This window comes from Typopeltis vanoorti, chromosome 8 (assembly GCF_054136105.1).
Source record: "Typopeltis vanoorti isolate ZY-2024b chromosome 8, IOZ_Tvanoo_1.0, whole genome shotgun sequence".
Lineage (NCBI taxonomy): Eukaryota > Metazoa > Arthropoda > Arachnida > Uropygi > Thelyphonidae > Typopeltis > Typopeltis vanoorti.
The window spans coordinates 43,329,574-43,343,360 of record NC_143556.1 but is presented as its reverse complement, the minus strand read 5'-3'; the positions used below and the strand labels follow the sequence as shown (position 1 = coordinate 43,343,360).

General features: G+C 36.6%; 1 protein-coding gene across 3 annotated transcripts in view; it reads left to right on the top strand.

The window, feature by feature from the left end:
* The window catches only part of LOC150103955 (spectrin alpha chain-like), an 850,682-nt gene that overhangs the window by 223,659 nt on the left and 613,236 nt on the right, over positions 1-13,787 (top strand). For all 3 annotated transcript variants that reach the window (XM_090397194.1, XM_090397195.1, XM_090397193.1), the window contains exon 12: positions 940-1,077. In XM_090397194.1, coding sequence (XP_090253320.1) covers positions 940-1,077 — 138 coding nt within the window. The remainder of the gene's footprint in view (positions 1-939; positions 1,078-13,787) is intronic.

The window sequence follows — 13,787 nt, the reverse complement described above, 5'->3', positions numbered from 1 at the left end:
TAACTTGGCAATGTCTTCACAGGGCAGCATCAAGAAAGAGACAAAAGGCTTGATACTTGCTTCTCAAGAACAAACACTACAAACGAATGCAATAAAGGCAAAGATTGAAAAGATCTGTAACAATAGCAAATGCTGACTGTGCAGAGATAAAGAGGCAGCAGACCATCTAATTAGTTCTTACAGCAAGATTGCCTACAAAGACTATAAACAAAGGCATGATCAGGTAGCAAAAGCTGTACACTGGAGCTTTTGCACATTGGAAAACCATATTTCCTGGAAATATGGTTTTCCAACTTGCAAAATCCCTTGGGAACATGCAGTTAAAAAAATTCTTGAAAATGAAAATGCCAAGATATTATGGGTCTTTAAAATTTAAGCAGATATATCTTGAACATAATATGTCAGACATGACATTTGAACAATAATATGTGCAGTTTATTGATGTGACAATACCAGGGAACAGTAGAGTAGAAGGAAAAAAAGTGCGTGAAAAACTGACCATAGTTTAGGGATCTGGAGATTGCAATTCATTGATTTTGCAGCATGAAAACAACAACAGTTCCAATTGTCGTAGGTGCAATAGGAGCAATACCAGGAAGAACTGGAAAGAGTGAACCTCCCATATACATCACCATTTCAACTCCAGAAAATGACACTTTTAGGGACATCTCACATTTCATTACAATATCTAGTATCAATATTTTAGTATCTGGGGCTTTAAATAAGTCCTTAATTGAACTCATTTGCCAGTCAAAGATATCATTATTCTCTTTCATGTATCTTGTTACTCTTTGACTGTTAACTCTGTTAATTGAATATAATAATAATAATAATAATAATAATAATAATAATAATAATAATAATAATAGCAATACTTACTCTGATAAATTTTAAAGTCCGTTTTCAAACTTATTTAAAAATTGTGTTATGGTCTTTTAGCTTGTTACTTTGGCTAGTGAGAAGCAGTCTTTATTGTCCCTTTGGGAAGAAAGAAGAATCTTATATGAACAATGCATGGATCTGCAGCTATTTTATAGAGATACGGAACAAGCTGATACTTGGATGGCAAAACAGGAGGTAATTATTCCTTATGATTGTTGCTAGGACTCAAAAATTCTCTCTTTGCAACCTGAAAACTATGAAAATTAAGACAATACTAATAGCACTTTTTATGTATTTTGTTCTTGGCATAAGCTTCATGTGTATTTAATTCAAAACACTTTATACAAAAAATAAAAAAATAAATGTTTTCATAGTTTTATACAATATTATTCACTTTTTGCTATAACCTATATTGTCTTCATAATGAATGATGTAATCATTTGATCCTATTGGTCAATGCTAGTCTTAGATTAGTTGTAGCTATTTTCATACATATCTTTTAAAAGATTGATTAAAAGGCTTATATTCATTTAATTTTTTAAGGCTTTCACATTTTAGTTTAATAACCTTTGAATAATTTGTCTTTTTACCTGTATTATATGCTTGCTTCCAAATCCAGAGCTATCCTATCTGCAGCAGAATTTTTTCTTCTAATCAATGAAGAATACTATCTATTTCTTGATTGTATCTAGAAACTAAAGCATCAGCTTGAGATGTTTATGCTTTAGTTTCTAGATAACTCTCTTATCTGACTCCCTTAACCCCCTCTACCAGCCAAAGTGGATGAAATATGCAGACTACCTTACGAAATTTTCAAGGATTAAAATATGAGCAGCTTTCTGCCTTTTATCATGTAATTAGCCTTCTATTACATGATAATGCCATTAATCCCTTAAAGGCGGTTGTAGAGCCATTAATGGATTAAGTGTATTGTAGTGACATTTATGTTACTAGACCTAAAATATACTGTTTTACTTAGAATTTCTTTCTTTTAATATTTTAACCTGCTTCTGTGCAGTTTATTTAATGTGTCTATTTCCAGAGATAAAAATGAATTTCACATTTTATAAAATAAAATAAAGAATTATCTATTCTGAAATGTGACAAGAGATCATTGCTAATTAAATTCATTGGCTTAGTGAGAATTTATTTAGCAATGGTAAATTTGATGTCTTTTATATTTCAGATCACTGCAGTTGAACAAGATAATATAATTTATGTTTTAATTTTACTGACACTATTACAGACATTATATTTGTGCTATTTTAAAATGCTCTTATGGAAAACTGTTATGTTAAATATTTATCAATAGCAATATTTTCAGATCACATTTATTGAAATAAATGTTTTCCAGGTGCATGAAATAAAGGTTTCCCAGGATGAAAGTATATTTCCCAGGTGCAAAGATAAATGATGTTGGTGAAGCTGTAAGTTTGCACAAGAAAGACGTGAATGAGTTAATTGTGCTGGCAGGTACAAATGATTTGAAAGCTGAGAAATATGCATTGAGAGAGGATATGAAAGAGTTGTCAGAAGAAGCCAAAATGTAGAGTAAGAAAATAAGGATTGTGAGTCTGCTGCCTCGGTATGATAGGACAGAATTGAGAAGGCCATGATTGCCAATGATTCAATGAGAAGATTGTGCAGGAAGAAGAAGAAGAAGGTGTACAGTTTGTAGATTGTGGTGGGAATTTGATGATGAAAGAACCTCTATATGCCTGAGGGACTGCACTTGAATGGTTTTGGAATTAGATTCTTGGAAAAGTGGCGTTCATTAAGAGTTTGGAAGTGCAAAACCAGGGAAACTAGAGAAATTAGGGGAAGGGGGAGCAATCAAGCATGTCTCTAGCAACTTCTGGGATAGATGACTGTGAGAGCAGGAATTACTGTGAAGAGCTGGTTACAGTTTTCTAGGTTTTGAATCTGAAATGGGCAGGTAATGACATTATGCAAGGGTACATGAATGCCCAAAGTATCAGAAATAAAGGAGAGGAGTTTTTGGCATTGGTCAGCTCTACTATGCTAAAAATTATTGACATCAGTGAGATCTGGTTATCAGAGAATGGTGTAATTACAGGGATGGAATGTAACAGATATTGTATTTTTAGAGAAGATAAAGAAAATAGCACAGGAAGAGGGGTTTTATTAATGATAGCTGTACAACTTCAACCAACAAAAATAGAAGTTAAGGAAAGAAGATCCAAGCGAAATGGTTCATTTGAGGCTGTCTGATGTGAGATAGAGGTCAGTAGGACAAAATATATTGTTGGTTGCTGCTGGGGGGTCCAGAAGAAGATGTAGATGACATGCATTGGCAAATGAGTGCAGGCCAAGCAATTATCATGGGAGTCTTCAACTATGGGGATATAGATTGGAAGGAGAAAAGGGCAGATGGCAAAATGGAAATGGAATTTATACAATTACTAAGGGAATAATTGCCTGTAACAGTACATGATAGAGGGGGACCAGATGTTTAAGAGTGTCGAATGTCTGTTAAAAGCATCAGAAGATCTACCTATAACTACTGTAGCAATTCTACCTAATCATCCATGCAGTCTTGTCCTGAGAAGTTGCTCAAAATGTCGAATTTTCATTCAAGAAACAGTACGTAGCTACATGAAATTAAGAATGTTTTGATTCCATTGTACAAGACCTTGATCAGGCCACATATGGATTTCCGTGCACAGATTTGGTCGCCTGGTTTCCAGAAGGATGATGAGATGTTGGAGAGGTTTCAGAGATGATTGACTAAGTTGGTGTCCAGTCTCTGGAATGTGGAATATGAAAACAGATTGAGAGAATGTAAATTATAAAGCCTAGTGGATAGAAGGAAGATGGGATACATGATTGAGACAAATTAGCTGGTGAAGGGTAATTGTCAGATTAACACTGGAAACGGGGAGAACAAGAGGCCATCTCTGGAAGCTATAAAAGGTGGGTGTGAGCAAGCGGGTGAGGAGTTGATTTTTTGCATGAAGAGTGGCAGATGAGTGGAACGCAATGCCTGAGAGTGTCGTGAATGCAGGGATGGTGAATGCATTTAAGTCAAGGTATGATGAGCTGTGCATGTGAAAGTGGGACCTCCCACGATGAGTCTCTTGACTCCATGGAAGTCTGTTGATAATAATAATATATCAAAAGTTTTCAAAAAATCCCAGTATATCAAGCATATGCATATCTTTTACCCATTGAACTTGTCACCTTGTAGTATAGTGGTGCCTCATAGTTTGTATTTAATTCGTTCCAGACCCCCTTTTGAACTATGAATCGTTCGAAGTCCGAATCAAGATTTTACATAACAAATAATGGAAATCGAAATAATCCGTTCCCACATCCAAAAAATTTCAAGATTTTTTTTATTTTATCTATTTTAGGTTTTTTAATGTTAATAATTTAGAAAAAATTAAACAAAATAATCTTATATTTATTTTATTAATTTTAATTATTACAACGTAAAAATAACAGTGAAGAATATTTTTTTAATATAAAAATCACAAAGACGAAAATAATGCTCCCATTGTTAAGCGTCTTTTTTTCTGCTTCTTAGTTGGAGTTGAGAATGCTGATTGACGTTCTCTGCATAGAAGAATCTATCTAATGTTGTTTGGCGCTGACGATTTTCTATGATATTTTTAAAATAACCCATCATGTTGTCATCGAATAAGTTGATATTCCTAGTCACTACTTTCTTATTAGGGTGCCATTTTTCCACAATAGCTTGTGTTCTAACCCAAACAGAGAACAATTCTTGAAGGTCGGCATTGGAAATGTATCCTTTGACATCCTTCTCTTCCATAAAAATTTATTTTTCCACTTCTTTTTGTTGTTGATCATGAAGATGTTGAAATTCTTCTGTGCTGAGTTCAGTTTTATGATCATCTATTAACTCCTCTACATCCTCATCACTCACCTCTAATCCCATAGTTTTACCCAAAGACACAATTTCATATACAACAGACTCTTCTTCATAGCTTACTACTTCACTGACTGAAATACAATCTAGCCAGAGTTTTTTCCAAGCAGAAATCATTATTTTAATAGAAACGTCTTTCCATGCCTTATCAAAGATCTTTAAGCAATGAAGAATGTTGTAATGCTCTTTCCAAAATTTTTTAAGAGTCAGTTCTGTGACATTGGTTATTTCAAAGCACTTTTGAAACATAGCCTTATTATACAGGTTTTTGAAGTTTGAAATCACTTGCTAGTCCATGGGTTGTATGATAGAAGTGGTATTGAGCAGCAAAAACTTTATCTTGATGAAACTGAATTCAGCAACTAAATCCTCCTCTAAATTTGGGGAATGAGCAGGAGCATTGTCCTGAAGACTAGAAGAGCTTTTAATGATAGATTTTTTTCAGTAAGGTAAGCTTTTACAGTGGGAGCAAATTCTTAAATCCACTCAGTGAAAAACTCTCTAGTAACCCACGCTTTTGTGTTGGCCCTTCACATAACACAGAATTTGCTCTTTATGACATTGTTCTTTTCAAAAACACGTAGATTTTCAGAATGGTAAATGAGCAAAGGCTTTATCTTACAGTCTACACTAGCATTACCACAAAGCAGCAAAGTAATTCTATTTTTCATAGGTTTATATAGTTTATATTTATAGATTTACCACAACTGAGAATGTGGCTGTAACGAACATGACCATGTTGCCACCAATTGGTGATAGTGACCATAAGGTCATGACTTGGGAGGTGGCTAAAGGAGTCGAATTTACAATTAAGACAGGGTACATGTGGAATTACCGGGCTGGTAAGTGTGACAAGCTTAGGTGTGTGCTTGGCTCAATGCCATGGCATGTAAAACTGCAAGGGCTGGATGTTGATAGTGCATGGGAGATGGTAAAGAACTGTTTGCAGGAGGCAATGGTTGACTGTATACCAAGAGTCCGAATAATAAATCAAGTAGGGGTCAAATGGATGAATAACACTATTAAGCTTGACCATCAGGCGCAGGAACAGTATAAAGCTCAGGCCAGGATGGTAACAAGGGTGGTAAGAAAAGCAAAAGCAGATTACGAAAGGAAATTGGCCACGCAGGCTAAAGAGAATTTTCCAAACAGTTTTTTCAATATGTTGCAAGTAAAAGGAAAAATGCTCATGGTAGAATGATCTTAAAAAATGCTGAGGGTAGGGAGGTAACCGAATCAGTCGATATTGTGGAATTACTGAGCGAGCACTTTGCAAGAGTATATCATCCAGGTGGTGACTTTGCAGGAATGGAAGAACCAACAGCTTATACTGGAATTGTGATGACTGAAGTAGAGGTAACTAGTCTATAACAGAACCTCAATGTCAATACATCTGTGGGATTGGATGGTATACCAGCTCATGTCGTACGTGAAGCGGCTAAAGAATTGTCAGTGCCCTTGACCATTTTGTTTAATTTGAGCCTTAGGACTGGGTCAGTCCCAAGGGGGTGGAAAGAGGGGAAAATAGTTCCGCTGCACAAAGGTGGTTCCAAGGCTGCTGTTGAAAATTACAGGCCAATCAGCATAACAGGAATCATTATCAAGGTCTTAGAGAAAATAGTCAAGAGGAAAACACAAGATTGCATAGAAGAAAATGGGATACTGTATCGGGAACAGCATGGTTTTGTGAAGGGTAGGTCATGCCTCAGTAACTTGCTCACGTATTATAACACAGTGACTGCTGAACTGGATAAGGGTAATGGGTTTACAGTGATTCTACTGGACCTTGCTAAGGCCTTTGACAGGATACCACATGGAATTCTAATCAGTAAATTGCAGCATATGGGGATGGACATAGGGTTGGTAAGATGGATAGGTGGGTGGTTGACGGAGAGATATCAGAGAGTGGTTTACTCAGGAGTAGAGTCCACAAGACGGCCTGTGACTAGTGGTGTGCCACTAGGATCTGTTCTTGGACCACTGCTGTTTAATTTGTTCATAAATGATATAGGAAAGGATCTGAGAGCAACAGTTCATTTGTTTGCATATGATGCGAAGTTGGGTAGGGCAATAGCGAATGCAGATGACGTCAAAATTTTGCAGGATGATTTGGATAGATTGGAGGCCTGGGCTAAGGAGAATGGATGTCAATTTAATGTAGCAAAATGTAAGGTTATGCATTTTGGGGTGAAAAGATTGGCGGCAGTTTACTGCATTGGTGGAACCGTGCTCCAGGAAATTGATGAGGCACGAGATTTAGGAGTGTTGGTGGATAAGGAATTGAAATTTAGGGGATGCACATTGCAAAAGTGGCCAAATCAGCTCATCAAATCACTTGGTTGCTGAAGAATACATTGACAAGCAGAGACAAGCAGGTTATTGTTCCTCTGCATCGAGCCTTGATAAGACCCCATCTCGACTACTGTGCTCAGATTTGGTCACCTAGGTTTCTTCTTGATCGGGAGGAGGTGGAGAGGATCCAGAGGCGAGTGACCAAGATGATAGCAGGTCTGTGGAATGAACCTTATGAGAACCGGTTGAGGATTTGTGGGTTGCAAAAATTGGTTGATAGACGGAGGAGGGGAGATATGATTGAGACATTCAAATTACTGAAATGTTTCTATAAAATTAATTCAGAAGATATTTTTGAGAACAGGGCTGATTGTGGGAGGAGTAGGGGACATCCATGGAAACTGGGCAAAAGTGTGGTTAGTAAAGGTGTTAGAGCTGGGTTCTTTACTTTTAGAGTAGTGAATGAGTGGAATGCGCTCCCTGAGTCTGTGGTGGATGCTGTGACAGTGAATGAGTTTAAGGTGAGGTATGATAGATACTGTATGATTGTAGAATAGTTGTGATGAATATGATTTGGGGCCTCCCTCGATGAGTCTAATGACTCCCTGGAATTGTCCGTAATAATAGTAATAATAGTAATAATAATAATAGTAATAGTAATATATCCTGGTGTTGTCTTTTCTTCTTTTGTGATATAGGTCCTTTTTGGACATTTTTTTCCAAAAAAGACCTATTTCATTGCAATTAAAAACCTGTTGAGATACAAATCCCTCACTATCCACGTACTCCTTTAAGGTTTTTACAAATTTGTCCGCTTTTTCTACGTCAGCATTCACAGCCTCTCCGTGCACGACAACACTATGGATCCCAGTTCGTTTTTTGAATTTATCGAACCAGCCTCTACTTCCTTTAAACTCCCCATTTTCAGTACTGGTCTCAGGTGTGCATTTCTCAAGTTCACTATGCAGATGTTTGGCTTTCTCACAAATAATTCTCTCAGTAATAACGTCACCATGTAATCGCTTCTTGTTTATCCATACTAAAAGGAGTTTTTCCATCTCTTCAATAACATGTGATCTCCTGGAAGTCAATGTTGTCACACCTTTAGCCACATTTGCTGCTTTTATTGCATCCTTATTCTTAAGAATGCTATTTATCGTTGGCTTTGACATTTTAAACATTGTTGCCAGATCCGTCAAACATGTACCGCATTCGTGTTTCATGAAAATTTCTCTTTTCATCTCAATTGTCGATACTACAACTTTTATTTTAGGTTTTATTCTTTCTACATTCTCAGATGCCATGGGCAATTTAAAAAAATGCCAAAAATAGTTAAAAATTCTCTACACAAACGTATTGCGCAATGACTAGGCTATGTAAAGTAAGGGACAACGCCCAGCAGACTGAGACAGACACACTGCGCAGGCACGGTGTGTCTGTCTGAGTGAGTGACTGAGTGAGAGAAATTAGTGGGGGAGATTAATGAGTGAGGGAAATTAATGCTACATGACTCTGAGTTCCTGGACTATAGTTCAAACTTAGAAACGGCGTTCGAACTGTGAATCAAATTTTTTGCATTCTCAAGCGTTTGAACTCTGGAACGTTCGAAGTACGAGGCACCACTATACATAAGCAAATTGCTAAAATATTGCTTTTCTTTAACAAACTTATGCTGACCATCACAGAGAACACTACTAGTATCATATCAATTCTGTTACCCATTACCACAGACAGACAGTTTAGTCTATAATTTTTAGTCTCAGTCCTTTGCGAGCAATTTATCAGGGTATTCCATCCTCATGAAATACCTCACCTATATTCTGAGACTGTTAACATTTTATCATTTTTCACTTACAAACATGCAAACATCACCCTCTTATTATTTTTATTTATTTATTTTTTTACTTGCCACATACCAAAAGAATACTAGGATTTTTCTTGGCCTAAATGGCCAATTTTTTGCTCATACTGTTTGATTCTTATACAAAGTTTCTGCCCTTATGAACTGAGTCATGGCCTGCTCCTTGTACTCTTCATGCAACTAATTATCACCCTTCATCCTTTTTCTGCCTTCACAAAGTCTTTTTGGTGTTTAATCTGTTCATTCATCCATTTTATTCCTACCATATTTTGCTTTTTCATCTTTAGAATATACTTAGCCATTGCTGCTGTTAATTTTTTATTTTAATTTTAATTTTTTTATCACTCCCATACATGAGAGGTCATAAGGCCTATTTCGAATAAATGTTATGTTTAGGATGGGATCAAGAGCAAAATAATCTGTTGGTATTCTTCTTGAAGCGGGAGCTTCTATACCTTGGGAAATATCTCACTTCTACAGAACTGTTCTATCTAGCACAGTTCTGTGCTAGATAGAATAAAAGATGACCGAGAATAGCAAATTTGGTGAGTCACCTGTTCAACTATATAAGGATGTTGGACAGTTAGTACATGCATGTTCCTGTAGATTTGGCATAAATGGAGAGCATAATAGATGCTAGTTTGCAGAAGATTGTCCATGGAATAGCTGTAGAAGAGATATTGTCTCTTCTTCAAGAGAAACTGTGCTTCTATGAGGAAATGGCTGAGGAGAATCTGTGAGAGGAGAGGGGGAGGTCATCAATCAACTGAACTGCTCTTTTCTGAGTAGCATCAAGAATTTTTAGGTATGCTACCCCCAAATGTGAGAGAAGCAGTCTAAGACTGATTGTTTTGAGATTTGTACCAAGTAAATAACTGGACTCATGAAAAATATCATCTTGAGCAAAAAAGATGGGAAGTTTTTTTTTTTTTTCCTTCAAAGCTGAAGATGCTATAGAAACTAGTGTTATGCTAGGAAAGGGTAGGAGTAAAAGTTGGTCCAAGAAGAGTGTTTTGGTTCTGACTGTTAAGTTGAGTATTATCAAAGTAATGTGATGTGGTGAACTGATTTTTTTTTTTTGTCAGGTAGACTGTTTTTGAAGCATCGAAGGTGACTTGGTTGTTATTCCCCTTTGCAGGATGGTGTGGAGATCATTGTTTAGGGCACTAATTATACATGATCTTGAAGCTTGTGATGTTTGAGACTGCAAGGTTTGTCGTATGAGTAGGATGAGTGGAGAAGGCAGTCATGAGCAAAAATAAATAGGGTTTGAGATCAGTGGGAACAGGTAACTTATCTATATCAGGAAGAGGGTGAGTGAAATAACAGAGCCTTGAGAGAACATGAGGAACAGCATCAGTAGGAAAATTTGAATAAAGAATACTTTCTACCATTACTCCTGGTGAATGATCTTGGACAGAAACTGGCAATCCAACTGCAAAGGGAGGAAGGCAGACCATAAGATGGCAGTTTGCTGAAAATTCTTGATACCAAATCCTGTCAGATGCCTTGGAAATGTTAATCATAACAGCTCAGGTTTCTCCAGTGCCTTTTGTGGTGCATGGCCAGAGGTTAGTGATGTAGGCTAGGATATCTGCTGTGAATCTTCATTGGCAAAATCCATATTGGTGGTCAATAATTAGTTGAGACACCTCCAGTTATCAGAGAAATTGACTGTTGATGACCTTCTCAACTGCTTTGGGCAACACTGAGATAAGCTCAATAGGTCAGTAGTTTAATGGAAGATATTTATCATATCCTTTTGGAATTGGCCATATAGGGGATGGATTCCTGCTGAGTATATGTATAGAATCTATAAAGAGCAGGTGCTAGTTCTGGAGCACAGTCAGCAGAATTCTGTCAGGAAAAGCAACCGTTTGGTATTCAGGTTTTTCAAGATTCCTCACGTTCCCTCATTTGGTCTTCTATCAGAAGGCCAAAGGAGGTATACAGTGTAGTGTTTCAGTAAAGAAGGAGATGATTTGCCATTGTACTCTATGTAGGAGTTGAATTAGAAGAATAATGTCCAGGAGGTTGGCCTTATCTTTAGGTGATGTTGCAATGCTACCATTTGGGTGGGAAATAGGCGGAAGCATGGATGGACAAAATTTGTGTCCAGCTGCTTTTGCAAGTGACCAGAAGACAACTGCATTGCTACAGCTAGCAAGGTTTCTACATTTAGCCTTATTGAAGTCAGGTTTGCCCTTTTAGTGATGATTCATTGTAGACTCTGAATGAAGTGGAGTTTTTGTCTCACTCTACTTATGATTATGCTGATTTCTTTTCTTAGCACACTTTTTGAATAAAATTGTGCCAAGAAAATTTTTTTCTTGGAAAACCATGGCTTGGACATCAGGCAAGAATTTTGAACAGAGTGAGGAATGAAAATCTCTGTTCTAGCATGCATAATTTCTGTAACAAGTTCACAACAAGTATCTGGAGAACAGAAACACTAGTCTGACCATGGAAAAGAGGCATAAAAATTAATCTTAGATGAGATTGTTATCTGAAAATTATCAAGAGGAATAGTCACCTCAACAGTGTACTTGGAAAGAGAGCTGATTACATAGAGATTCATACTGTTTTGTGAGTGGAGAGGATTGTCAGGGATTCTGGTTGGGAGATGAATGGTTTGTTTTAAGTAATTGCTTAGAGCAGATGACTTTGCTTCTCTTCCAACTTGATCAATGGAATTGAAAAAAAGGTAGCCAGCTAGCATTGTGGACATTAAAGTCACCAAGGAAGATGACTTTGCCATTAGTAAATTTGGATTATATGAAATCAATCTTCAAGGATAAGAAAGTAAATACATCAGAAAAAGTTTCAAAATTGAGAGAATTGTAGAGACAACAAATAAAAATTAGACATAATGAGGCAGTGAAAGTTAAACTACAGAAGGCTAAAAAAGGGTTGATTCAAGATTAGTATCCTTTGGCAAGGAATATTGGATTGCACAAAAGCACAAAGAAAAGTACTACTCTTGTGGCAGAAGGAATCATATAGGGTGTATATAAGTTTGGATAGTTAAGATGGACTGTGGTTGTCATGGCAAAAGATTTGAGGTTCAGTGAGGATAGAACATTAGGTTTTGATATCTCCAGGTGATGATTCATATAATTTATGGTTAGTCTTTATACCATGAATGTTGATGAAGTGATATGGAAGAAAATTATTTTTTGTAAGATTTTTTTAAAGTTTATAAATGTTTTTTGGGAGAATTTCTTGAGGAACTGTGCTTTTTAATTTAACTTTCATGGCAAAATTTATTTAGGTTTACTCTCATACATCTCCCATGATCCAACAGTGCAGTTGGCAATGAGATAACTGTTTCAGCTGATCGTGAAGCTTCCTAAATGTGTTACTATCTGGTTCAATCCTGCACAGTGTCTGGCAGCTAGCCTGCAGAACTGTTTTACTGCTGTACCTTTGAAGATGGAGGAATTCTGGATCGCTATAGTTGCTGTAGCTCTTGCCCTGTTCTCAGGACAAAACTTATTTGGGACTTCGGGTCCCAATAAGCAAGGTGGTGGTATTTCACTGGGCAGTAAAGATCATCTGTCACCCAGTAAGTTGTTGGCATTTCCTCCAACTAGGAAAGTGTCCTTTTACAATGTTGACTCGTGCCAGAGCCCCTTTGGTGAAAACAGGCCACACCTCAAGAAGGCAGGATTGACTATGTGCATCTGTACTTTGTGCATCTGACAGTGATGCACAAAGTACTGAGAAAGCTGTACTTTGTGCATCACCAATCCATAGTGATCAAAATATCCCGTGATTGGTACCTTATCAGCATCTCTCCTTTCCACTCTCCTCTTTCTATTTTATAATTCACAGGTGTTCTAAGTTTTTTGTAATCACCAACTTTATAGTTCTATAAATTTATATATTTTTTCTTCACAGGAGTCAGCATATGAATGATTACAACCCAGGTGGACTTTTTCCAATTTGATGAAGGTTAGACACTCTGTTCCCAGTCACCTCCTCTGATGCTATGATCAATCTAAGATTATCAACCCTTGTTTCCCATTTGTCATCTGTTGCTTAGATACGTGTCCCTCAAGAATTCAAGAAATTTATTCCTCTTATTTCTAGATGTTATCTCTTTATTCCATTCAATATCACAATAATTAAAATCACCCACAGTGATCACTCTTCTTTTGCTCACTAAGCCAATTTATGCATACATTTCTTTTTGTCTCTACCCTCCACATTTTCCATCTTTTGGCAACATCTAACTAACGAATTGTTCTTTAAGAGATACTTGTGCCATGAGAGGTTTCTTTTAATTAACAAGAAAAACACAAGGAATAAGTAATACGATTTATTTAAGGCCATATATTTCAGACCATCAACATCACTGATGATTAATTAATTACAATGATGATTAATTACAAGGTAGAATGTAAACATTGGATTGATTTGAAAAAGTAAGAGCCATGTGATGATATACATAAAACCATGCAATGGTATAATTGAGTGAACGTTGCCATATTAATTATTTAAAAAAAAAAATTAGTGACGCGATTAGAATAAAAATTTCCCATATTTCTGATTTAATTTTGGCCGATGAAGTAAGGCTTCAGCTCTTTCTTTAAACAAGTGTTCAAATTTATACCAATACTGATGAAGTAAGTTTGTTTCAGACCATAGAATATTGTGGTCTGTATCTATTCTGTGCTGTCTCAAAACAGATTTCTCAGATTTACTGTTTTTAATATAAGACTGGTGTTCTTGTATTCTCTTTTATACTGAGCCTCTGGTTTGCCCGAAGTAAGAATGAACAGTCACAAGGAACTTGGTAGACACCTGGGAGAGCTAGAAGAGACTGATTACCTGTGG